This window comes from Varanus komodoensis, unplaced genomic scaffold, assembly GCF_004798865.1.
Source record: "Varanus komodoensis strain SLA01 unplaced genomic scaffold, ASM479886v1 scaffold45, whole genome shotgun sequence".
Taxonomy (NCBI): Eukaryota; Metazoa; Chordata; class Lepidosauria; order Squamata; family Varanidae; genus Varanus; species Varanus komodoensis.
The window spans coordinates 550,809-578,123 of NW_025336011.1; the positions used below are offsets into that span (position 1 = coordinate 550,809).

At 43.4% G+C, this 27,315-nt stretch overlaps 1 protein-coding gene across 4 annotated transcripts in view; it reads right to left on the reverse strand.

The window, feature by feature from the left end:
* The window catches only part of MLLT6 (MLLT6, PHD finger containing), a 111,142-nt gene that overhangs the window by 25,537 nt on the left and 58,290 nt on the right, over positions 1-27,315 (reverse strand). For all 4 annotated transcript variants that reach the window (XM_044444460.1, XM_044444459.1, XM_044444458.1 and 1 more), the window contains exons 9-10: positions 7,142-7,319; positions 5,493-6,089 (exon numbers count right to left, since the gene is read on the reverse strand). In XM_044444460.1, the coding sequence (XP_044300395.1) occupies positions 5,493-6,089; positions 7,142-7,319 (775 nt within the window). The remainder of the gene's footprint in view (positions 1-5,492; positions 6,090-7,141; positions 7,320-27,315) is intronic.

Sequence of the window (27,315 nt, forward strand, 5' to 3'; positions counted from 1 at the left end):
CTCACACACACACACACACACACACACACACACACACACACCACTCCCAAGACCCAACCCAGCACCTAGTCCCTAGATTTTACTCTGAGATTTTAGTTGAATTTCAGGGTTATGGGGTTCAGTTTTTCAGGTCCTGTACCTTACTATTAACGAGGCAATCTTAAGCATACTAACTGCTTAGTTAGTCTGAATAAACATGGCCTGGCACAAATCTCTTCCCTACAGATGGGGAGCTAGAGTCCAAGCGATTCAGCCTAAGCACACTCTAAAGTGATCATCTGGAAGACTAACAATTATATAAACCCACACGTCCATATCTGTCCATTTATAATTCATAAATAAGGAGTGCTGGAACAGTTTAGTGGTTAAGAGAGGGTGAATTATGAAGCTGGAAACTTTCCAGTCCAGACAGAAGACTACACACTGAATATCGGCAAGCCACTCTTTCTTTGCCTCAGCATACACCCCTACCCACTCTGCAGTATGGGAATAATAATACTGATCTAGTTACAGGATTGTTGAGAGGATGACAAGATAATAAATGTAACATGTTGTAGTGCTCAAAAGCACTATATGAACTCTAATGATTCTTCACTTTAGTATTATAATAATATTAAAGTTCATATAATAAATAAGAGATGACAATGGGACAACACATGCTGGCATAAATGCATAAGTCCCTGCAGGAAAAAATATATATTGGGAGCCATGTCCAAAAAATATATTAAAAGGAACCAGAGGCTTGGCAGCTAGCCATCAACACTCTGAGCTCCAATAAAGAGCAGAGGGCTGGATTTTTCCATCCTCCCAAACCCCTCGTCTTCAGAAATAGATGGAAAAGTTGGGGAAACATGAAAAACTCTGAGGATCCCAGTGCTAAGCGGGGATAAATCCCTCCATTTCCTTTTTGAAAGCAAAGACCACTCCAACTGACAGCCGGCCTTTTGACAAAGCAAAACAAAACTAGAAAAGTCTAAGCAAAATGCAACAGACAGACAGACCTCATACTGGGGGTCAAGGTCCATAATTGGTCCCTTCTGTGTTCTGACAGCAGGTCCCTCCACCCCCAGGACATTATCCATTTTTGCACATGAAATGCATACAGCTATGTTTAAAAAATAAAAAATAAATCAACAAAACTATTTGTGCACGTTTGGGGTGCATTTTTTAAAAAGGACTGCTAACCACTCACAGCCCCTGCAATGTCCTGCTTTTGTGAAATTGAGAAAGAACTCCTCTTACCTCTCTCACTACACCTACTTTTCTACTGGTATTCAGGGATTTCAAAACAGCCCTTCCACCCACCCAGATGGCAAGCAGTTCAGGAGACAGAACATTGAGAAAGATGAAGAGAAGAACTAAATTTGGAGGTGGGTGGCTTTCTGTTGGTATTCTCATTTCCTCTTAAGTGGCTCTTGGCACTCTACATTTGTAGGTGTTGCTCTGGGGTCCACCTAAAACATAATGTGAGAATGCAACAAGCAGCCCTTGGCAGACACACCTAATAACGTACAAGTTCACTTATCAGGGAGCTGGACTTGGCTGCAGCTCCTCCACTTGGAGGCCTGTGTAATATTGTGTGAAAAAAACCCACCCCTCTTAAGGCCTGGATTGTGAGTTATTGCTAGGAGCACGGGGAAAAATCTGCGCTCGCTAGCTTGCTCGCTGGCTCGCTGACTAGCTCGCTGGCTGAAGCTCTGTCTCTCTCTCTCTCTCTCTGAACCCATGAACACAAAAGAAAGAGGGAAAAGTAGAAGAAGAAATGCATTGCCTGAGGTTGTGATTATGGCAGGTCTGCTGTTGGTAACAGCTCCTCCCTGGAAAATAATTACATCTTGGATTCTCTCTCCTTCTCTTCCCTGGCTCCTCCCCTGCCCCGAAGGGGCGAGAGTAAAAGGCCCCATCACCAGGGAACCAAATGATGCTGAACTACACCTCCTCCTCCCACACACTCCCTTGGCAGCCTGTCCCTCCCGCCTTATCTATCCACTGTGACCTGAATAGAAGCATCTGCAAACAAGCCAGCAGAGATATGGGCCAAAGCAACTGCTGCCAAGCAAATCAGCCGTGGCATGCCCTGCCTCTCGCTTCCTTCCCCTTAACCCTTTCTTGCAAGTACTGTTCCTTGGCAACTGCCTTTTCCAGTAAAGCATTCTGGCAATTTTGAGAGTCCCACCTGCTGTGTTTCTAACGCGCTTTGTGAATGTTGTGCCTTCGACATGTAGCAGGGAATCTGTGCTCAGAGCCAAGTTAATACATGTCCTGAAATGTCAGCCTATGCTGGATGTTTACAAGACTGTTTTGCCATACAGACAAATGGTTGCTTAGGAAACGTTTCTATCAAGTCAAATATATACATTGGCCTTCCCTGACCCAGTGACCTCCAGAAGTGTTGAGTTACAACTCCCATCATTCCCCCTACATATGCTTGCCTGAATGCAAGTCCCAATGAAACTCAAAGGGGCTTACTTCTGACATTTCTACGCAGCCTGTAAACAGAGCTCTAGAGCTGGCAATCTAGTGTAGTGCAAAGAAAGTGCAAGATGTGGTCATGGGCAAGCCCATCTTGGCTCTTGGAAACACTCAACTATCTTTCTTCAAAAGCTCCTTTCATTTATAAAACATGCAAAACAATACATAAAAGCACTATGTGAGTGAAGATTATCTTGGAAAGTTTCAATCCAGTATATTATGAACAATGGCTAATGGACAACAAATGTATTTGTTTGCAAAGCAAAACAACTTTGTGATTCAAGCATGAAGCCACACATAATTTGGCATCGCTCAGCCTTCCACAACCTTGTACTTTCCAGATGTGTTGGGCTACAACTCTCATCATCCCCAGCCAGCATGGTCACCATATGGGGGGTTAACTCTTTCCTTCCATGCTTTTGCCATGATAAACATCACTGTTTCCCACTGCAATTTGATATGGAAAGGGGCAATTGGTGTTCTCCTCCTGTGACAAATACCCCAGGGTAAGGGCAGAATTTTTCGTGGGATCACAGCACAACAGAAAGCATGAAAAGAAATCTCCACTGATCCTGATCACCACTGTCCCCACCCCCATGGCTTTGATCCAAAGATTAAAAATCAATCATGGAGCATTAAACAACATGCTTAATATAATGTCTACTTTGGCCCAAAGCTCAGTTGCCGGCCTTGACACTTGTGCCAAGGCAATTGACCTCTTGGGGATTGAATCTTGAGGATGATGCAAATTAGCGTATAGTTAGTTGCTTTCTGTAATACTATTCCACACACTGCACAACTGTCTGGCTTCTTGTTAGCTTCTTTTGGAGCTGCAGGCAAGAAAGGTGGCAAATGAAAGCCAAGAGGGAAAAGGCAACCGTCTGTGTTTGGGAAACCTGCACTCTTTCTGCCTGGAGACAGTCCTCCACACCCACTCTGCCCATTCCTTGTGCTCCCTCTAAATGACCTTTTTGAGAACTGTGCTAGACAAGGGTGGGAAAGCTTTGGACCGCAATATATTGCTGGACTACAACTCTGATCATCCCTGACCATTTGTCATGTTGGTAGAGCTGATGGGAGCTGAAATCCAAAGCCTCTGGAAGGCCACAAGTTTCCCACCCCTGACAGATGGAAATGGTATTGCTCCTGATTTAGGTATCATCAGCCATGTCTTCAGCCCTTCATGCTGCATGTCTAGCAAGCCTCTTATTCCACACTAAGTGAAGAGGCATGGAGCCAAGCAGTCCAGAATAAATGTGAACAATCGAAAAGTGAGCAATAGCCAGCCTAGCTACTGTCGGAAAATATAAATGAGTAGCAGTGAAGGACTCAAAGATAGATAAAGATAATTTCAACCTGGTTTAAAGAAAAAGAAAACTCCTTACACCAGAGCACACTCATCTCTAGGCCATTTTTCACTAGTGATACCAACTAGATCCTACTTCTGTTAACTGAGGGACAGGGATGTATAAATGGCTCAGAAGTTACAATTTCTGAGCACTCGGAAATCCAATTCAGGGTCATTCTGGCTTTTGAGGCTGGCAGCAAAAGTTAGCATCTGCTCATTGTTCCTTGAAGAGGAAAAGAAGACACAATGTGGTTTGCTGATTTGTGTGATTTCTGTTGTAAGCGCACAATCAGGATTACTGTGCCACAAAAAACACAGAAAGTGATGCTGAGATTTCTCCAGCTACTATCCACATGTCTGTAGGTATGCCTTAGCTAACAATGATTTGGTGGGGAATCTCTGGGCAAAGGCAGACAGAATTAGAAGTTGTGGAACCAATTTGCTTAAAACTGCGGGGGAGGAAACAAACTGAGATGCTTCCTTCAAGTTTTTGTCACAGTTTCAGGTGGAACTGGCTCCCCTGAGACACTGACTGATTTTGGCTGTGATGGGTGCCTATTTGCTAATATCCGTATTGTCATCAACATGGAGTATGACAATGGAGTCAATGGCCTAGGGAGGTTGTGTGCTCTTCCACACTAGAGGCATTCAAGATTCAACTGGACAGCCATCTGAGAGGGATGGTTTAACTTGGTGTCTTGCCCTGAGCATGGAATTAGACCCTCTGGTCCCTTGCATTTCTACTATTCCATGATTCTATGCCTACTCTCACCAAGTCCATGAAAAGAGGAGAGAGAGAGATGCACACTTGCCAGTCAAAGCAATTGTATCGCTCACTGGATACACAAGGGCAGATGCAAGACAGAGGGTTCAACTTGCCAATGCAATATGTATGCTTGTATCCAGACTTGCAAAGTCAGGTCCACACTACGGTGAAGAACCCACTAAAACCACTGAAAAACACAAGTACATGTTGATGCCAGACTTAATTGAACTTCATTGCCTCTGAGATGAACAAGATACAAATGGATATGAGTTAAGTCCTAAGATCCTAAGAAGACTAAGGGATCAGACTAAGGGCCATTTTTTCTACATCCTGTTCACCCAGTGGTCAACCAGCTACCCACAGAAGTGCACAAGCAGGACATGAGTACAACAGCATCCTTCTGCCCATGTTACCAACAACTTGTGTGCAGAGGCATCCTGTCCCTGATACTGCGGCATAGTGGCATCAGGACTGGTAGCTATTAGCAGCCTTCTCTTCCATAAATTTGTCTCCTTTTAAGGCCACCTGAGAATGAGGTAGCTAGATGGAGTCACTGAAGCAGTCAGTGTGAGCTTAAGCAGACTCCAGGGGATGGTGGAGGACAGGAAGGCCTGGAGGACGGTTGTCCATGGGGTCGCGATGGGTTGGACACGATTTCATGACTAACAACAACAACAAGGCCACCTGAGCTGGTAGGCATCACTGCATCTTTTGGAAGTGATTTTGATACTTTAGTTCTGTGCTGCGTGAAGACAACCTGCCAATTTCAATGGGAGTGAAATGCAACTAAGCCTGGATCCAACCCTACGCAACCCATTGCTTAAAAAAGAAAAAGAAAACACAGACTCTCCAGTTACTGATGCTGCATCAGATACTAACTAAAAGCCATGTGAAAATGGTACTTACCTGACCCCAGGAGTGGGGACTCCATACTGAGGCTTGGAAGAGTTGCAGCATGGCTGAAAGTCCGGGAGGAGCCACCAATGCTGGAGCTGACCAGGGACCCCCCAGAGAAAGGCGAAGAGGAGGTGACTGTGGACCCAACCAGTTGGGCACCCAGGACTTCCTTGTTCTTGCTGCCTTTGGGCCTCCCTGGCCCATGTTTGCTTTTCTTACTGGCCTTGTGCTTTTTTTCCTTCAGGACCTCTCCTTCCTCCATGCTGAGAGATGGCATCCGCTTGTGGCTGCTTCCACTGCCACTGCCACTCCCTGCGGGGGGGCCACCACTTGAGTTTGAGGCCTTGTAGTCTACTGGGGAAGTGTCACGACCCCTCTGTTGGCTGACAGCTGAGGTGGAGAAACGCATGATGGAGCCAAAGCCTGAAAAGATCACCTTCTGCTCAAAGACGTCACTCTTCTGCCCTTCATACAGTGGGGAGCAGTGTGCAGAGGAGGAGGATGAAGAGACGGGCTTGCGGTATTTCTCTTCCTCAGGCGGCAGTTGCTCAAGCTTTGGGAAGGTTACAAAGTCCTGGGAGAAGGGCAAGGAGCTGCATGAGGTACCTGAAAGGGGATGAAGGGAAATCCTGAAACCTAACGCAGGCATGAAGAAGGCATCAGAGCCAGATCTGTCATAGATTTAAGACTGCTTGCTTGCTTGCTTATTTTAAAAATACTTAAAATTATGCAAGGCAATGTCAGAGATGACAGCAACTTCCTATCTATTGACTACTTCCTAGCCAATTAAAAGCCAACTTCCTATCTACTGAAAGATGGAAACCCTGATCAATTGACAAAGATTGTACTCAAAAAAGGGTAACATCTAGCTTTAGCCTGGAAACTGACTTACTTGATTAATTCTTTGCCTCAATCCCAACTGATGTTTTATGTGTCATCATATGCACTCACTTTGATAATTCCCTGTTACTCTTCAGGATGACAAAACTCTCAGCATTTATGTAAGGCTTTTTTTAAGTTCTAAAAGGACTACACAGGTACTATCACTTATTATCTCCATTTTACAGATGGGAGGCTGAGGCAGAAAGAATAGCAGCTTGTCTAACGCCACTGGGGAAGATGATAGAAGTGGTGAGGAGTGGGGTTTCCTGGCCCACAATATGCTATTCTCAACCAAAGCACTTCAGACCAAATAGAATGGATAAACACAGGTATAGATATACACACTCTGTTAATAAAATATCCCTCCAATATTACCTGCCATTACACAAGCTGAATTATTCAGTATCTACACATGATGCAGAATTGCAAAGATTTGCTTATCTTGCATAGTCTGTCCAGGCTCTGCTAGTTATAGGGTTGGTGGTAATGAGCAATGCAGGCCACTAACCAACTTCACCCTATCCACTCCTCAACAATTGGAAATTCAGTTGAGATTGCTCATACATGTTGAAGCCTTCCTTGACAGTGTTAAGGACTAGTAATTCACTAAAGACATAAACACTACTCAGAGCTTTGCTGTTCAATGAGGTCTAGAGACTTAGCTGTTCTAAAGCAGGGTTAGATGACAAAAATGTGGTGACACTGGCTGATTGCCTCAGTGTGTTCCACTGTCATTCTGAGTCTATCAGTTCTTCCATTTCCCTCCTAACTTTTACCTGCAGGTGGGAATGTCCCACTGGAAGAGGATGAGCCAAAACTCGTTGAGCTTTTTCCACTTCCGGACTTCTTGGCCTTGTGGCTTGTGCCATGGCTTGAAGACTTCTTCCCTTTCACCTCTGACCGGACGACCTCTGAGGTTTCTTTACTGCTTTCGTGGTGGTTAGTGGAACTCTGCTGAAGTGAACAAATGGCACAAGGAGAAAGAAAAAGAATGTGTGTTGAAGGCATCTACAAAGTAGTGTACCTATTATATGCAAATCCTACTTGCTTTTGAAAATGTTATGTTCTGGGCCTCCAGCTCGGAAATCCTTGTTCAGCACTCCTATAGGACCTTCTGCCAGAATGAGGGTCTCTGAAGTTGCTTCTTGTCCTATCAGGATTTGCCAGCATCTTCTATTTTTTCACTGATGGATGGGGATTAAAAGATTGAAGTGGGGATCTGCTGTATCATGTTGCCCTGTATCCCAACCACCTAAGTAATGTGCTCAGCCTGGACAGGAACCTGATTGGCTTTTCTGGCCTTTCAGGGCAGGAGTACCTTCAGCAAAGGGAAAGAGGGCCCCCTCCCCTTCTGGTTTGTCAATGAGCTTTAAACCTGATTATTCTATTCTACAGGTATGTAGTAGCAGCGGAGGTCTGAAGAGCAGTAAAGGTTAGAAGTGTTTTTTCTCCCTTTCCTTCCTCCTAAGCAATTCTCTAGAGTCTAGGGAGAGAGATTTTTATACTTCATAGTACCTATTCCATAGGAAAACATGTGGAAGATGTTAGTGTCTAAACCCCGTGTTAAATGTCATGAATGAAACAAGACAAGGATATCATAAACTGGAAGCTCCACTAAAATTAGAGTTGAAAAAGGCCTCAGCAGTCAAGGACAACCTGAAACTAATGCAGAAAACCCACTAATGCAGAAATCCCACAGCTACAGCATCCTTGGCAGATGATCATACAGACTTTGTTTAAACACTCTAATGACAAAGCCATTACTGTCCACAATGTCTTTTCTACTGTCAAAAGCTCACCCCATCAAGAAGCTTTTCCTAAAATTTTGCCTAAATTACTTTAATTTGAACCCACAGGTTTGGGTCCTACCTCTAAAGCAACAGAAGACACATCTGCTCTATTAGCTATGTGGAAGCCCTTCTCATTTGAAGACAGCTGTCAAATTGCCCCTTAAGGTACAATCCTATGCAGGTTTGGACAGAAACAATCTGGAACTTCTAGCATTTTCCAACCAGTACAGTCAAGTTCCAGGACTTGCAGGCCAACACATCTGGAGGGCACCATCTGCGCAAGCCTGCTTTAGGGCAGCTTCCAGACTACTGTTGTGTTGCCCATGATTATCTGGATGTGGTGGTGAATGAGCTCCATCTTGCAGGCATGCAGGGTTTTTCAAACTACTAGCAATTCATGCACATTGATATGGTAACACTTCTAGATTTAAGACCCAAGTCCTGGAATTGTTAATGTATTGCAATGTGTTCTCCATCCCAGAAGAGAGGCACCTGTCCTGACTGCTCAACCTGGGAACAATTGTTGGAAGGGAATTCCTTCACGGAGTTTTGAGTTCATCCATCACCAAAGGGATGTGAGAAATATCTTTAGAATATGCAACCAGGTTCAGTGGAAGTTTGCATCAGGATCCACTTCCCTGAAAAACTAAGTCTGAAGAATTCTTATTTTGAGACATGCATGTGGAACTTCTGCCACAGTTGTGGTCATCAAACCCAGAAGAAGTAGGATGGTTAAAACTAGTACATGAATCCTGGACCACATGTAATGTGCCAGATTTCGCAAAGCAAGCAGGTGTTCTGGTGATAAGCCTGACCTGACACCAAGAGCAGGGTGGCTCTGATAAATTAAATAATTTCAGTAGGGCTCAGACATTACCTCTCCAGGTACAGGCTGTGAGCTTGCAAAAGATCTATAATGAATGCAATAGCACAAAGTAGATCCATTTTTGACTGCCCAGCCAGCAACGAATCTTTGAGATATAAGTAGACTTATATGCCTCAGGTGTGGAGGAACATGCAAACAACTGCAACACACTTTGTAAATACTCTTGGAACTGTCACCAGACCAAACAAAAGGACTCAGAAATAGTAGATCTCCAATCCGAATGAAAAGTAGAGGAAACATTGATAAAATTCATCAGTCACAATGTTAAAAATATGTGTCAATTGAAGGAAACCACAGTCCTACATGTAAAAGTGGTAAGGCTGCTGACTGAGTCATCACCCTTAATTTCCTGGTAGTAATAAAGTACTAGCCTGATGAAAGTCCAGGACTGGTCAGAGTCCTTCTTTTTCAGGACTATTAAATACAGGAATAGAAACTGCTGTAGTGATGAAAAGTGGGAACATGACAGATAGCTCCTTTTCATAGTAAGGAGTCAATCTCTGTTTATAGAACATAAGTTACTGTTGAACAAATATCTCAAACAGGAGGAAGGGCATCAGATTAAATCCAGCCGCCCCACTGAATTATAGAAAGCACCCAGGAGTCTTACTATGGCCCACACTAGAAGGAAAGCTTACAGTCTAGATCCAAAGATGGGATGACAAGCAGAAGGACAAAGAAAAAGAGGAAAGGTCCCCTCTCTTATAGTTTTGATAGAACCTGGATGGTAAATGCTGCCTTTTCAATGTAGATGGTTGCTCAGGTCTGTCAAATTGATCATCCTGCTGCTGGGGTTGGAAGCCCAATATCAATAGGAAGGCTGGGGGCTGATTCAAACCCATCTTTCTCGCAGTAGTTTTTGCCATGGCTTGACATCAGTTTTTGAACTGAATAAGTCATTGCCATCAAGGGAAAGTCCTCAATCCTTCAATGAGCTTCCTGTGATAATGCCATGGAATCACTGTGCCTGGCATTGCAGCACTATAGTTCCCAGTATGACCTTGGCATCATAAGCAACTCAATGTGTTGTTTTGACCAGTTGTAGCACTTTGGATTGGAATACCCTAGCCAACTCTCCCTGGCCATTGGAAAGCTAATCTCATAAAGAATATATATTTTCCTCTGAGATAAACCCACATCATGACCACCTGGTAGTTAGTGACCTTACGACCAAGCATTGCTGATGAATATGCCAGGGACCTGAATGGGGTCTATGTGACCAGCCCTGAGAAGACTCTTCAATCATGAAATTAGGTGGAGGGTGGGTGAATATAAATTCTGTATTTGTCGCCTGCTCTTTGTACATGTGCTCTAATCTTTTAGACACTGGTGTCATAAAAGTCAGTGCTTTATTATTGCACTATCTGAAGTAGTGCAGGCAAAAAGGGAATTGCAGTTGGATTTAAGGATTCCAACACTACACTGAAGACAGGATTCTCTAATCTTGGTACCAACTGTTAGATCTCAAGGCCCAAAGTCTAAGGGTTAAATGGAGTCCTTTTTCCCAATAATCTTGTCTGGAAAAGGGATTGACAGAATAGTTGAGGAGTAAAATGCTGACTATGACCAATAGGCCTCTCCTGTTGAGGATGGGGACTCACTGGTTTTCACTTTCATATCTAGGCTCAGAGCCAATGCTGATACTGACATCTGTAGAATAAAGGAATTACTGTCCCTTATTGGTGCATGCATGATCCCCCCTAGCAGTCTCCTGTCTTGGGGAATGAGATGCCAGCTGGAGAAAAAAGTCTACATCCAGAGGCTGACTAACAGAATCCCAAGGAATGTAACAGAATCTTTGTAAGGATGGGACCCACTTGTCCCAAAATGCAGCATTCCAAGGTGGATACTTCAGACTCTGAATCTTAACTAGAATAAGAGGTAGGGTTGGAATGCTTAGCTGAAATGCCAAGGACAATGCATTACGAGATAAGCCAAGTGGCTAGTAAGAACCAGACTACCTCTGGTTTGGGGGAGACACTGTGGAACAAGTAGGATCAGAGGGAGAGGGGTGCAACTTAATCTGTCCAGTGGTTCAATATCAGATCAAAGTGGGTCAATTAAGTAACACCTGCTGTTCCCACTATCTGGCCCACAAGCAGAGCAAACCTCCTTGGGGGTGAAGAAAACTCCATTTGGTGGGGAAGGGTGGAGAGGAGATTGTTTGGCATCAACTTCTGGCATGGGCAAAACTAAAACCATAATTATAGAGCTCCTTAATGGAATAGATATTTCTTGCTAACAACCCTCTATATCATTTACTTTGTAGCACAACCCTGCTCCTGGCTGGCCAACTTTAACACAACAATGGGCAATAGTTAGAAGCCTCTCAGTCTTGATCTGCTGGGAAAAAAAGGAAAGAAGTCGTAGGAGAGAGAGACTAGCTCATGGCGGTCTTGTACAACCATGCTGAAAACACTTGTTATGTATTAAGTGAAGAATCTGGTCTCATCTCATCCCAGCTATATGACCTGTGAGGGGGCACAGACCCCTTATTGTAAGAAAAGCGAGCTATAAATCTAATAAATAAATAAATTCAGAAAGCCTAATCCAGACTGAAAGCAGTGTGTGTGTGTGATCATTTACAGTATCAGCGGAGATCACATTATATTTGTTGGTATTGAAATAATCTGGGAGGCTGATTGCTCTATATGGATAAAGCTGGGCAACATACAGAGGCCTTAACCTTCTCAAGCTCAAGGAAGGGCTCTCTTGTTTCATCTTCCAAAGTAGCCAGTATCACAGAGGCAAGGAGTGGTGGTATGAGCACTAGTCAAGCTGAAGATGGTGGAGGTGGTTGAGAGAGCCACTCTATGGCTCTTTTGAATTTTGAGGGCCCTTCTTCCTTTTTAATTCTTGAGGGGTCCAGCAAAATTGCTGGTCAAGCTGTCTTCAACATGTTTTTTTTTTTTGCCAGCAAAACAATGAGAGATTAACCAAATGTGGAGGTCTGTTCGGCCTGTGGCTAGAGCTGTAACCACTGGCAAAGGAGAAGGCAGTGGTCTTACCTTTACAGCAGCAATTGTTGAGGAAGCTTCACTGAAAGGGCAAGGAAGTTCCACTGCCTCCAGTGCTCTCTTCCGCAAGAGAGCCTTCAACCTGTTCAACCTGTTCCACTTGACCTTTTTGGTGAAAGCCTGCCATTGAGGACAGGCTTCAGTGATATGATCCTCACCCAAACAAAGGAGGACAAGTGAGTGGCTGCTGTGGATGGAACCTTACCATCACAATGAACAAACTTCCAAAATGGGACCTTGGAGCTCATATGCTTTGGAGACAAATAAGAGATCTAAGATCACTAATTTAACAGAGATCACAAATATAACAAAAGAATCAATAAAAACTGAAAATAAGCAATAAAAGGGCATCAGCTCAAAGGACTAAGCCTTTCTTTGAGAAGAAAAAGAAAAAAAAATCTTCATAAGGCAACCACAATGACAACTGAAGAAAAAAGGAAACCTGCTGGGGACATGCACACCATCATGAAAGTTGGTTCATGCCAAAAATTCCTCAGCTATACAAGCTTCCCAAATCAAGCTTCCACACAAGTGCAGAGGTCATATGTGTGATGCACAGAGATGATGAAGAATAATTGAATGTTTCCTACCTAAGCCAGTCCTATAAAATAAACTCTTCCCAGCTCATGTCAGCCTCAAACCTTCTGTGATTTCCAACAGGAGCAATGTTGTTTGTGTGATTCAGTAATAGTTCTACATCCAGTTATCAACCCATCCATGAAGGAAACTACAGCATTTGCAAAGACCCATTGTTGAGGAAGAGAGCTCTAGAAACTTAAACCAGTCAGTCATTGTAAGAACTTGATGGGTAGGAGAAAAGGTGAAGAGCTTTTAAAGTGAGGACTAGAACATTTATATTTGTAAAAGAAGAGGAGGAGGAGGAGGAGGAGGAACAACTGCAGGCATCCCTGAACAGGCAAGGGTTCTAAAGAATTTCTCCAGATGACATATAATTAGAGAAATGAGTCTTCTTCAGGAAAGCACCATATCGTGCAAAGTAGTGATACCTGGATAAAAATCTATTCCATTTCCCCTAGGTTTAATCAAAGCAACACTGTTCAACAGCTGGGAGCCTAAAATGCATTCCAGATGTGTCAGAGGAACATGGAGGAGAGCGGGATAAAAAATCCAAAGAAAGAGGCCTGTACCTTCTCTGGGCACAGTTTCTCAAATGTTAAATGTTAAGCCCTTCCGATATATGAACTTGGGGGATCCATGACAATCCATCGGAATTTCTGCCAAACAGGAAGAGCAGTACAACTATGCTAAACCCTCAGGGGAAATCCAAAAGCCTACCCATATCCCAAGCAGGGTCAACCAGCATGCTGACCTCACTAACCACACATCTGAAAGAGAAGCCCAAAGAATTTCCTTTCTCTCATCAACACCACTCCCCTTGCTTATATAGTTTAGAACCTGCTCATAACACAAACAACACCACAGGTAAGCTGGGCGGGGGAATACCATGGAATCGACATCAAAGGCCTTCTTTTTAATCCATCGGCTAAAAGATGTTGTAGTGAATAATAACATACCCGCTTAACTTAGAAATTGAATACTGGGTGGAAAATTCATTACAATTTCAAACAGCTGGCAGTTAAAGCAGAAGGGCCCAGATGTTTGGAGGGATTACTAGTGAGAAGTTCAGACATTTCAATGTAAGTTTGAACACAGGCAACCAATATAGGAAACAAACTTATCACCTCACTTCTCAGGTGGCACCTTCTCTGTGTCTCTCAACTAGGAGATGAGAACTAGGCAACTGTTGACAGTGACATTTCAGTCTCTCGCCCCACCATGGGAAATCTTGGAATAGTCTCCCCCAACCTGGTGCAGTTCAATACACCTTGGGGTACCAATCTGGAAAAGGCTGTCTTACATGTTTTCCAATTTGCCCTGTACCACAAGGTGCTTCCGTAGTCTGACTGCCTCACCTTTCATTCTGATTGGCAGGAGTGGCGCCAACATATGATGCCTTCCTAAATCAACTCATCCCTTGCCTTAAAGCCAGGACTGCCTTGCTCAGAACTGTAGGAGCCCCTTTCTCTCCCTGCCTTGGTTGCTTTTTTCCTTTGCTCACAGATTCCCTCCTGGGAATAAAAGTATACCTTAAAAATTTAACACATTTATTATGATGTAAGCTGTCACTAGCTGTCTCGACCATAAACTTCAATGTGTAGAATGAGCACCATTTGCCTGACCAAGGCCCTTAGCCAGTTGGCTTATGGCCAAGCAGCTAAACCTCTGGTTGCAACTGGAATCATTTCAGCAGGAGCTCAAACCCCTAGTTCCTTGACATTTTGCTTCAGCCCTTTAGAAACCATGTCCCCAAACTTTCTAGGAGCTGATTCATCCTTCTCCTTCCCTCTTTTGTCTCCAAGTCTTCAAGTCATAAGATCAGCAATATTTAGAAAGCAAATAAACATTCCACAAGATGTAAACAGAAACACACACACTCCATAAACCACCACCTGGAAAAAGTGTACCTGCTTCACATTCTTTCTACTCAGTCCTGCTGCATGCTCTGCCCTGCAAGGCAAAAGAACCTCTCCTGTGTTCTGGCTTGTGAGATGAGCTGCTGCAAGGAATGATCAACTAAAGGAAGCAAGCAAGCTAAAAGCAGGGGGAGGAGAGTAGGGAAAACCACTGGCAGCAGAATTGTGTGCCTCTGATTAGCCTAGGACTTCTGATAGCAGGAGGAGAAAGACAGAAAGAATACACAATCAAAGAACAATAAACAATCAAACCCTGACTAGAATCCCGTCCCCCCCCACCATACAAATAAAACTAAAGGGATGCAGCAAAACAACAAACAAAAGCCACATGGAAGAGCAGTAGCTAGTCAGAAATGGTATCTGTCAGAGACAAAGCAATGCAAACTCACTCCATAAATGTAGGAATTCTGTGCCAACAAGAGAGCTGAGCAGAGTGGCCTGAATGGCAAAGTACACAACTCAAAACCCAGAATGATGTGGATCACCTTAGCCTAGTTCTCACTCAAGTGGTTGACCCGAGTCTAGGCCAGCCTTCCCTGCCATGGTGTCTTCCAGGTCTTTTGGATTACAACTCCAAAGATTCTTTGCCATTGGCCATGCTGGTTGGGGTTGATGGGAGTTGAAGTCCAAAAACTCTGTGAGGCACCAGGCTAAAGGAAGCTGGCTTAAGCTGTGAATGTATGCATGTGTCAGATGATCAACTTGCCTATCACACACAAAAAGTCTTCATGTAGAGAAGCAGGATGTCAGGGAGAAGGATTAATGCAGACTACAAGTGGGAACTCACATGATTAGCTATTTCTACATTGATGTAAGTATTATTAGGTATAATTCTTATTAATTTAATTTCTTACCAATAGTAAAAGCTCTCAGGTTGATTGATACAATACAATACAAAATAAAAATACCATATTGCACTAAATTGCACTAAAATTTACAAACAGATCTTAATAACTTAAACAGCTAAGACAGGTTCATACAGCTGGGCTTCCTAAAACCACTGACAGTACCATTTTTCCAGGGCTTAACTGGAATCAAGTCAATTTTTGAGTCTAAGTACAAAGCAAAATAGAACTTACTTGCTCTCAGAATCATACCATTCCCCTCCTTCACTGTGCCCATTGCAATGTACTTGACCTCCAGCCACTGTCTCTTGCTAGTATTTAAATTAAAATATTTTAGGCCACTTTATACAAAGCTAATGTAAGTAGTGTAGGTTGCAATAAAACCAAGCAATAAAGCACTGCAACACCATAAGGAAGGAAGGAGGGAGGGAGGAAATTGGGTTTGCTGCTGAGTTCCATGCCACCATGACTCAAAATGAGTTTTATGGGACCAGTTTTTCTGGCTAGGAGTAATTTTGGTAGCAAAGGTGGAGGGGGGGGGGAACCTTCCACCTGAAAGCTTGGAGGACCACTGCTAGCTGAAGCAGACATGTTAGGTATAAGTAACATTGCTTGCATTAACACTGCATGGTTCTGCCCTCTAACCAGGGTGGAAGGGAAGGGATTAATGACATAGACAAAATGAGACTGACCTCTCTGCTTGAACTCTGTTCTCCTCTCACTTTGCTCCTCTTACCTCACCTGGAAGGGCAAAAAGTCACATGACCATTTGCCCTTCCCTGTTTCTCTCTCCTAAGATAACCAACAATGAAGCAAAGTATCCTGCATGAAAATATCAACATCTCTTCTTCAAGCAAGCCATGTATGGATTGTGTGTAAGTAAATAAACTTTTTAAAATCTTTGTTAAAAGGTGTTTCCATGTGGGTTCTAACAGATACAGGTGCAAGCAACAGTCACTTACCTAAATCCACTGTTATTTACCTCTGGTGAACCTGCATATAACCAAACATACAACAAGTTTCCCAACAAGACAAGGCTGAGCTAAATGGACCTGTAATCTGGCTCAATGTAAAGCATATTTGTTGAAGTTTTCTTGGCCCAAGGAACAAATTCCATTTTGGGAAAGCTCTCAGGGGGAGGTAGAAAGTACATTCCAGTGGTGGGAGAATTCAAAGGCAAAAATGCTGTGGCCACAAATGCCAGCATATCATATCTTAAAGCTTAATGCCAGTAAGTAAGACCTTTAGCACATCTAGTATTTTTATGGAAAACCCTTTTAGCTATTTAAATTGTTTTAAATTTTGCATATTGACATTGTATGCTGCATTGCATTATCTCTATTTGTGGTTTGTATTTTTATGAATTGCTGTGAACTGCCCAAAGAGCTTTAGTTGTAGAAATGTGATCAATAAAGAATGGATTAATAAATAAATGAATAGTTGACAGGAAAAAAAGTGAAATCTAGCTGCTTTGGATGGGTGCAAATCAAATATATAGAGGAATATATAAAACTGTATGGAATATATATACTAATTCTGGAACCTGCTAGAGCTGGGAAGAAATTTGTTCACTCTGTCTGGTTTGCACTTATTGTCATATTCACATTTTTTTAAACAGTGATATGCAGTTCTCCAATCAAAAAAAATGTATGCAGTGATTCATATGTTAGTGAAAGTAGCATATAAAATGCACTGTATTAGGGAAAGCTGCTTGCAAAATCTTTGTATTTTGGGCAAAACTGCATACAAGCATGTATGCGTTCAGGGAAACAGACACAAAGATGTGTACACATGTCTGTGTCACCTTTTAAAGTTGAAAAAATGTGAAACTGATGAAACCAAAACAGGAAGATTTCCTCCGTCTCTTGGACTGATACTTGATTGCCAGATGTTAGGTACACACAACAGAAAAGTTCTCCATTACAGTCTATTTGTGAACTTCCCCAAAACATGTGGTTCAATAGTGCTGGAATAAAATGGGGGACTTAAAGTATGTTTGTTGCAAACCGGCAGGCCAATTTTTGTGTTCTTACATGTGGAAAAGGATTATGTATGTGTGGGGGAGGGGGAGGGGGAGGGGGATTCTGCTCTGAGAAGTGTGAAGTAGTCATAAAGGAAAAGGCACTTCTTAGCATTACTCTCTTCACAATACTGTAAGCACAACTAACCCACAATATTTTTGAAAATGGGTGGCTGACTTCTAGTTAGTCAGGGCAGGACAACTCCCAGCTTGAGCTGCAAGCATTTCTCATTTTGGAAATAAAGCCCTCCTTAAATCTCTTTCTCAGAGTGGTTTTATATCCAACAGGATTTAGGTCAGCCAGAATCTCGGGTGACACTTGGAAACCCAGTGGGAACTCCGCCTATGGCATGAGAGCATCCAATTAAAATATTTCTTCTTCCATCACAGCCTCCTGACCTGGATTATGAAGAAGACTGTGGAAGGGAATGCTAACCAAGGGAAGCAAATGAGGCAGGGGATGGATCTGGAGAGCCAGATGTGGAGGCTCTCCATCTGTTGGCACCACACTGGAAACCTGTGAACAAGTCATCACAGCTTGCAGCATGTGTAGTGGGGGCAGGATATCTAGGAAGCATTCAGCCCTAAGTGAATGTTTGCTGATTTAGGCCTAATCTACACATGCTGCAGATTGAGGTGGCAGGCCAGGTTACATCACTTGAGAGAAGCCCATTTTTAAGGCTCCCCTCTGCTAACCGTTCTCTGTAAATAGAAAACTGGCAGGACATGCAAATACGTTCTGCTTACCTGTAGGCTGGTTTCCTATTTGCAGGGAGTATTGTTTTATTTTTAAGGTAGGTGGGGCAGGAAGGATCCAAAGTGGTATTCCTCGCCAGTATTCTGAAGTGGTTTGGTCACTGGTTCCTCCCATCCTGCTTTCCATGACCAGCCCAGTGCAGACCAACAAGGCTTGGGACTACAATAGTCATGGACACCTCTCCCAACTGCAACCTACCCAGACACTATGATCAACATGGAAGGCCTTCCTCTGACTGCCACCCGCAAGGGAACCTCAGTTGGTACCAAGAAGGAGAACCTTTTCAGTGGCAGCCCCAAATATGGGACAAGCTCCCCAGAGAGGCCCCCCAGAAGCCAACTTTACTATCCATTCAGCACCAGTTTAAGACTGCTCACTATGCCAAGGCATTTAGCAGCTCTAGACAGCACATAGGAAAGGGGGCAGTGGTTATGTCAGCATTTTAACAGTTTTAACCTATGTTAGTTAAGTCGTTAAAATTTAGTTTTTATATTTGCCTTTTAAACTTCTATAATAAAATGTAGTGATATTTTATTGTTATAATATATTGCATTTTATTGTTATAATATATTGCATTTTATTGTATTTTATGTGTGCTATAAACTGCCCAGAGCAGCTATTGGTGGTATAGAAACAATAATAATATTACACGCAAAACTCTGGATCATGTTTTTATGATACCCTGATTTAGCATATCCATCAAGCGCCAGAATGAATTGCTTCACAGTATCACTTGCAATTACTCAAGTGTAAATTAATGAAAAACAGCAATGAATTAGGAGGTGAACTGCTTTCAATTGAATGATTATAACACCTTAAATATATCAGCTAACTATATCAGTGACTGGAGATAAGGGAGACAAGCTTTGAGGGTTGGATGAGGATTTCCCAGGGACACATTAGGTTCATAGGGTAGAGGGTCTCAGTCCCTGGTATATAGAGCACTTCCTCAAAATTTTCTACTGCATAGTCTTAACAACAACCCTGCATGTTAGGCCAGTCTCACCACTAAATCTGTCCTATAAAGTGTGATTGAGTTTGCATGACACAACAGCCTACCAAGTGCAGCTGGCCATAGTGGATTGTCATGTTATCTGAACATTATTTTATTAAGTCACAAATAATCATGATCATTTTACAGCTTCAGCTTTGCAGCAGTGCATTATAGTCATGGATGGCGATCTAGGGGACGGACAACTAGGCTTGGGTTCTACACCCACATCTGCTAACAGCATATTGAATTGGGCTTGCAGTCAATTGCTCAGCATATTTATTGGTGGGTTGTGGCATGTGCTGGGCAGCTTTTGAGTATTCAAATTGCAATTGTGGCTTATTGTGTCATCCAAACTTAGCAAGACTGGATTTCTGGCATGGCTAACAAACCACCCAGATAGGATAAGACATGAAGAAGTGCTGTGCTTAATTTTTTAAAAAAGAAACCCATAAGAACCACTTAGCTGGATCAAACTGAATTTTACTAGCCTATTTTCAGCAGTGGTAAGACATGTTTGGGAAGCTTCAAGCAGTTGCTGAAGCCATTTGTCTTGCTTAATCTTTGCTGCCTCCCTAACTACTGGCATAGAGTGACATACTGCCTTTCAACATGGAGGTTCCACCAGCCATGGTGGATAACAGCTGTCAATTTACTTAGTCTCTATAAATTTGTCTTTCCTTTTTTAACCATCTGTCTATCCTCTGGCAATGAATTGCACAGGTTAAATGTGTACTGTTTGAAAAGGTGTTTGCTTTTGTTCATTCTGAAACAGATGCCAACTGAGGCCATTGGCTAATGAACACTCTCCAGTGCTACAATTCGGGCAAAAAGAGCTGATTTTTTTTCTCAGAGTCCTGCTTAGGTGGAAGTGGTTTCACCAAACCACTTCAGAATTCAGAAATTAGCAAGCCTTGCCCCATGTATTCCCATCCAACCTTTAAGTTCATCCATTGAGGTACTTAAGGGAGCCCCAGTAGAGAAGTAAGGAGGCCAATAATCAGACGGGCCTTGTCAGTAATGGCACCCTTTCTCTGGAACTTGATCTTCAGAGAGGAATGCCTAGTGCCATCCTGGCCTTCTTTTGGTGCCAAGTGAAAACCTTTTTATTTTCAAGTTATCTGATTTGTAATGAGGTTTTAGATATTGTTTATTATCTGTTCCTGTGCTGGAGGGTTGTTGTCCTTTTGTTTTATTGCTATTCATATTGTTATGGATATTTATTAAATGTATATATTATGTTAATATTTGTATACCACTCAGAGAACCTGCAGGCTATGGGGTGGTATACAAATGTAAATAAATAAATAGGGTTCCAGCATTGAATAATTTTTTTAAAAAAATAAATTTCCATCAGAAAAAAATATCCATATCCATCTTCTGCATATTAGTCATGCTCTAATAAAGCTTTCTCATATGTCACCATAGCTACCTTTTTTTCTTATCTAAGAAACCCCAGATGCTTAGTTCTGGCCTTCCCCAACCTGGTGGCAACCAGGTATGTCGGACTTCAACTCCTTTTAACCCCAGTTAGCTGGGAATGATGAGAGTTGAAGTCCAACATATCTGTAGGTCACCAGGTTAGAGAGGAGTGCTTCAGCCTTTCCTCTCTGAAAAGATGCTTCAGTCCCCTGAAAAATTTTGTACCTTTTCTGTATATTTTCCAGCACTAGGATATCTTTTCTGATATAGAACCAGAAATAAATGAGGAGGAGAATCAACACTGCCAATTTAAAAAAAAGCCCAGGATGGAAAACATCTTCCCCCACCTTGCTTTAAAAGTAAAGCTTGAACTGATTTTTACTGAACAGGCTTTGAAATAACCTATTTGTTTGCATATTGGCACAGAATGCCAGCTCGGCTCCTTAGCAACTGTGCCACCAACTCTCTCTTTCCCAGCCAATCAAAAAGAGGCAATTGGCATTGTTGGCACTGAGTTGTAAGCCCAGCGCTCTGCGCTTGCTCTCACTCTTTCTTCAGCAACGGAAGACTGATTCCTTCACATCTTGGAAGGCTGCATAGGTACAGATGCTGATCCAGCTGAATCCAGACTTCCCACTTGCTGAAGGGAGACTGCTTCTCTTGTTTGCTTCCTAGAGGCGAAGGCTAGAATTGTTTTAGACTTCTACACTGGTCACCACAAGAATGTAGCTCTGAATAGTCTGGCGTGCCTTGTGACCACAAATTGCTGCACATTTACTGGCAAGTCTTCAAGACACTGCTTTTTTTTGTCAAGGATGTGGCAACTGGCGTTTCTCAGAGCACAATCAGTTTTCCAGTTCACATGCCATGACACCATCTGTGCCAAGACTGGTCAGGTCATCCCTCCAGTTGAGCACAAGATTTTTTTCTTTCTCCTTCTTCCTTTCCTCCTCCACCTCCTCCTTCTGGCCAGCTATGACTACAAAATAGTGGAACACTGCACGCTTGGCTATCACCAATAAGCTCAGGTGGTGAGGACAGGGGAGGGCAGCTTTCATGGAAGGCAACTTCCCTCCCTGATCCAAGCAGTGCTGGGCCAAGCTATTTTAGTGTCCAAGAAGCCAAACCAAAAAGGTGCTTTCCTTCCCCACTATTTAACATGTAGCAGGATCCATCCAGGAAGTTCTCTAGCATGTGTGCCAGTGAAACAAACCACTGTACTCTTCCACTGGTCCCAGTTACTTCAGTAGGACTTCCGCAGAAGAACTTCTTGGGGAATTCCGCCCTTTGTTACTGATGTGTGGAATAGGGTTGTCTTCTTCTTCCTAAGGTATCCAAATGGGTTGGGCTGCCCTGCCATACCCCTGCCAAGACCCCTTTTCCCAATGCCCACACACAACTAAATTCTGATGGGGCTTTTTCTCAAAAATGGAAAAACTGGGTTAATTGTCTAAAAGCCAAGCTAAGCAGCCAGGTTTTAAATTTCACTGAAACCTTGAGAATAATCTTCTTAGCATCTCAGCTCCAGACAGCTCCCTGAATGGGGCGACTCCACGGGTGATGAAAGAGAGAGTCTAATTGCACTCACATAAGCCAGGAGAACATTGGGGAGGGGGAAGGAGGGAGGAGGGATGGGAGGGGGAGGGAGTACCACACCACTGTATGGAAGCAGTTCCAATCTTTTCTCTACAACCTCCAAACACTCCATCCCAGAAATTGTTATCCCATCATTCCTTGCAAGGGCTTAGAGAAAATGGAGGCCAACAAAAGCAAGAAGGATGTGCCTACTATCCAGTTATCTCTCCCTAGGAAGTAATTCCTGAGAGATCAGAGCTGTGCCCATTTGTCAGGAATGGATTCAAATTTGCATAGTGGTACCTGTCCTGGTGGACTGCCTGAAAGGTAAAAATCCCAAAGGACTAGGTATCACTCTGCAAGGGAGAGATTTGAGTCCTTTGTTTGTCACAGCCACTGTAAGAGGGCACAGCCAGAGATGTTGGTTGCAGCCTCCTTTGCTTCGCCTCCACTCCACTTTATTTAGTTGGCCATCTAGCTAAAGTGCAATGCGCAAGGTGTAGCAGTGGTGATTGTTGTCACCAATGCATTTTGCTTCTGTCACTGGATATTCATAAGCTAATGCACATCTGTAAAAGGGATGTTCATAAGTTTGAAGATTTATATGCATCAGGCTTGGAAGAACAAACATCCACCTCCTATTGCTCAATATACTGAAGGTCTTATGATTCTTGCTCCATTTGAATGGATCTCTTACAGCTATCAGTTTTATACAGCTGCTTATTTAGATATACAAACTGCTTATATTAATGTATATATTTTAAAAGGAAGTGCTCCATTCTTCTCCACTCCCTCCCTCCCTCCCTCTCTTTCCCTCTCTTTCCCTCCCTCCCTCTCTCTCTCTCTCTCTCTCATTCTATATCCAGGGTGACATAAATTATTACTGTACATGGATCAGTTATGATATAGTCTTTCCTCCTCACCTCCTTTTTGGTTTGTTATTGCTGTTGTATTTGCAAATAAAGGCTTAAATGTTTATGTACCATCTCCTCATAAGCATTGGTAACGGATGAACTCCAGTGACAGCATATACTGGGCCGGAAAACAGCTGATGCTTCTCCACCTCTGCCTGACAGCCAGCACTAGCTCCAGAATGTACATGCGTGGGCATTCACCATGGCCCAAGGCCAGCAGACGACTAGGATCCCGACAGCACCATCATGGCTGCTTCACACAGAATACCCAAGAAGATCCAGAGCAGCCGAGGAGAATTCTTTGCATGCATGTCCTACCTCTCCCAGCCTAGGGGAGCCCACTGCAGGTGCTGTGCTGGAGGCCTCCCAAATCCTGGAGCCAGCGCTGCTGCCGCTGACACCATCTCCCTCCCAAAGCCTTTGTTCTTTCTCTTCACACTGTTCTCTTTGCCCCTTTTAACTCCCTCACTCCTCACAGCTGCTTCAGCACTGCTCTCCGAGTGATGTCTATTAACCTGAAGGCAAATTTAAACTGATCAAACTGTAACTGAAAGTGAGGGCCACCAGTTCAGACAATCAGAGCCTCCTTCACATGACAGCAGCCCTCCCTGGAGATGCATTTGTGTGAAGAATGTAACACGGGGGCCAGGCCATGCACAGATACAGCTGTAGCTACTTGAAAGCAGATGGTGTGAAATCTGTGTTATTTTGTGGGAAATGCGTTGCTCACAAGCCCAAAGGATCCTGCAGCTGAATCTCTAGAAAGCTTTGGTCACATATTGCATTCTGTATATAAAAGTATCCCAAAGGACACTCAGTGAACATGCTGTGGATTTGGAAAGACAGCTGTCAAGATAGCTTTGCCTGAGTGAGTGACCAAGTGGCACAGTTCTACAGGCAGAAGGGTCCACTGATGAAATCTAATTGTAAACTTCTTGGGGCAGAAATCTGTCTTTTTTTTAACTCATATTTTTCCATAACATTCCATTCATGCACATTGATGATGCTTACAGAGTTAACATTAATACTACTATGAAGAAAATTAAAATCATGCATGTGCACATATATATATTAACAAACATGTGCATACCAGCATGCACTTGCCTATTTACGCATCTTGGAAACTACAGTTAGGATACAATTCTGTGTCAGTTAGACAGCAGCTATGCTGGCCAGGCAAGCTGGGAGCTTTTTTCTGCCTACCTTAACATAGAATTGTAATTTGTGGATTGGGGATGTGTTCTGTGCTCTGTGAAAGATTTAAAAAAAATGGATTGTGTTCATTTGAACCCTTGACAGGCCCCACAGAGAAAGTGCACCAATTCCATTCAATCATGAATTGTCTCAGTGCTGTGACTCCCCCACCCCACCCCTCACCCCATGCCTTTTTACTCCTGAGTGTTTCACACATCTTTGTGGCCTCACCTTGTCCTGACCTGGAGAGACATCCTGCTGTTTGCAGCTCCAGGTCTGGGCCCCATAACAAGTTGTCTTATGCTGCACCATAATTTCCTTAATGGCCAATTTTAACCCTTTCCAGGACTCTTGGAGTCATACTGGTGGCAGAGAGGAAGGTACCATGTAGAGAGGCTCAGCCCACTCCACAATGGCTAAAAATGGAATTATTCCCCCAGAGCATGTATTTAATCTGTGGAAACTAATTAGTTGTTATGAAACAGCCTAGCAGGACCCCCAGATAATGACAAATCCTAGCATTCCTGACCATTGCTGGCTGGGGCTGATGAGAGCTAAAGTCTAAAACATTTGAGGGCATCAGCTTAGAACACAAAGATTTTTTTAAAGGATCTTTTAACTGCACAAAGCACAAGTGTTTGGGGTGACTCCTGGGATATTAGCTGAATTTTTGTTCTGTAGGGATTTCTGCTTGCCCTTCTTCAAGCTACCTGAGCAAAACCCTTTCTCCTATTGTGCACACTACTCCATTTTTTTCCTACAGGGCAGCATTCCCTAATCTGGTGTTTTCCAAATGTCCTCTTTACTTAGACTGATGAAAGCTGTAGTCCAAAATGTCAGAAAGGTACCGGGTTTGGGAGTAAGGCAGTCTTTTTAAAACTTCCTTTGCACATCAAGATCTTTTGGCTTCCAGCTTCCTTTTCCATTTTGTTCTTTTCCCTCTGTTCCTTCCTTCATGTCTGTCTGTGAACACAATCATCTTGAGAGAACTTAAAGAGTTCTGAGAGAGGTTTTGCCACCTGATGTGTACACCCATATTTCTTCGCTTAACTGTTCTCTCCCATGAAACAGGTAATACAAAACTCTACAAAATGTGCTCGACATAGGAGAACATGAGCAGTGATTTCACCTGCAAATTAATTTCAGCTCTGGAAAAAAAATAGTGGCCATAACTAAATTTTCAGCCGTTTATACGTGTTTAGAGCACTTGTCACCTGTCCTCCCATGCTGCTCAAGATGAGAATTTGCAGCATCTGTGTGGCCACTATCAGTAGACAAAAGTTTACATGGCCAGAAGTTACAGCATGTCTAAGGATGACATGCCAAATATGGCACCCTCCAAATGTTATGGATCACAACTTCCACAGCTTCCTGACTATTGGCCATACTGTCTCGGGTTGATGAGAGATGAAGTCCAAAAGACTGGCCTAGGGAGATCATACCAGGCTTGAAAGTTTCCATTCTTCAGCAGCAAGGAGGAGGTGACAAAGGAAGACTTCAGAGAGAGTGAGTGAAGCCACTGAGTTGGAATTCACTTTCAGATGTGAGGCTATCAGAAGGTCAAATAGGGGGAGGAGTGTCTGGCAAGTTCAACTGACAGAAAATAATTGTTCCTCCTTAGGTGTTTATGTATACACTATTCATCTTGCTGTGCCAATTAATTACCAGTTGGTTGTGGGTCACACCCACTCTGCTCTTTTGACTGGATCACACTTGTACTCCGCATAATAACCTTTTGTATTGCTTGGCCTTTTGGACCTTACTTTGTGAAAACATTTCCCCACCCCACCTCCTCCTCTCTGTGCTCGTAGTATAGATCCCAACCCACTAAATGTTTCCACACCATGCCACAAGGAATGTGCTAGTCATTAAGGGTGCTGCAAGGGTTTATGCTATTTTTGTTGCAACAGAGGGTCAAACTATACGTAGAGTTAATTATGTCATGGCTGAGGCTTTGCTTCTTTTTTAAGTCCTGGATAAATGTGGGTGACCCTGATTCAAATCTAAAGGATTAAACTTCCCCCTGCCCCACCATTTGCTTCCTGAAATCCCAACAAATCCTGCCTCACAGAGGGGTTTAAAAAAGAAAACTGCCTCCTGACTATCACAGCCACCTGCTCTTCTGAAACTAGCAGGCGACAGGATGCTGATCGATATAGGTAGCTACTATAGCACCATCATTCTTATATTTGACTTTCCTCTAACCTTGTGCTGCTCTGCTTTGTTTGATTACCACTCCTATCATCCCCAGCCAACACATCCATATTATTCAGGATGTAACAATAGTCGAAATACTCCAGTATAAACTTCAAGTTGTACTCTGGTTTGTGGTTAGTGAACTCCCTGAGTATTCTCCTAGTTAAATTTGACCAATTAACATGTTTTGAGTTTAGGAAAGTGTTGAGGGGGCACCAGCCTTGGCTCTGACCACTGACATATTCCCATGTGATTCAAGATCAAGACAAAATGTCCTTTCACCCTTACTCCCCAAGCGTGAAGAGCAACAGAGGTTTTGCTAGAGCATTCCCCCGCTTACCAGGAGCACTGTGGTTTGGACATGGGACTCAGGATCTGAAGTAGCCGGGATTCAGGCCCACAGGAGGCTGGGCATTGCAACATCAGTCTCCTGATTGACTGGTGCTATGCCATTTCTGGATGGGCCAGGCTAGTAGAAATACAAGGAGTCTGGCTGTCTGCTCTTGCCTGGCCCATGCAACAGTACACTCTGCTTACTCCAGTTCAGCTGCAGCTCCCCCAGTTCAGGCTGCTGACCTCAGAGAGCCCAAGCTGGAGAGAGCAACCTCCAAGTCAAGAGCCGAGGGCAACCTCATACACCACCAGCCTGGCCATGCACTCTTCGGAGCACAGGAGCCTTATACTGACACTGACTGGCAGAGGCTCTGCAAGGGCTCCCAGCAGGGGTCCAGCCTTGCTCTACCTAGACATGGTGTTGATCAAACCTGGGACTTTCTGCAGGCAAAGCACACACTCTGCCACTGAGCTGTGGCCTCTCCTTAGCTTAGTGGGGTCCACCAGGGCAGGCA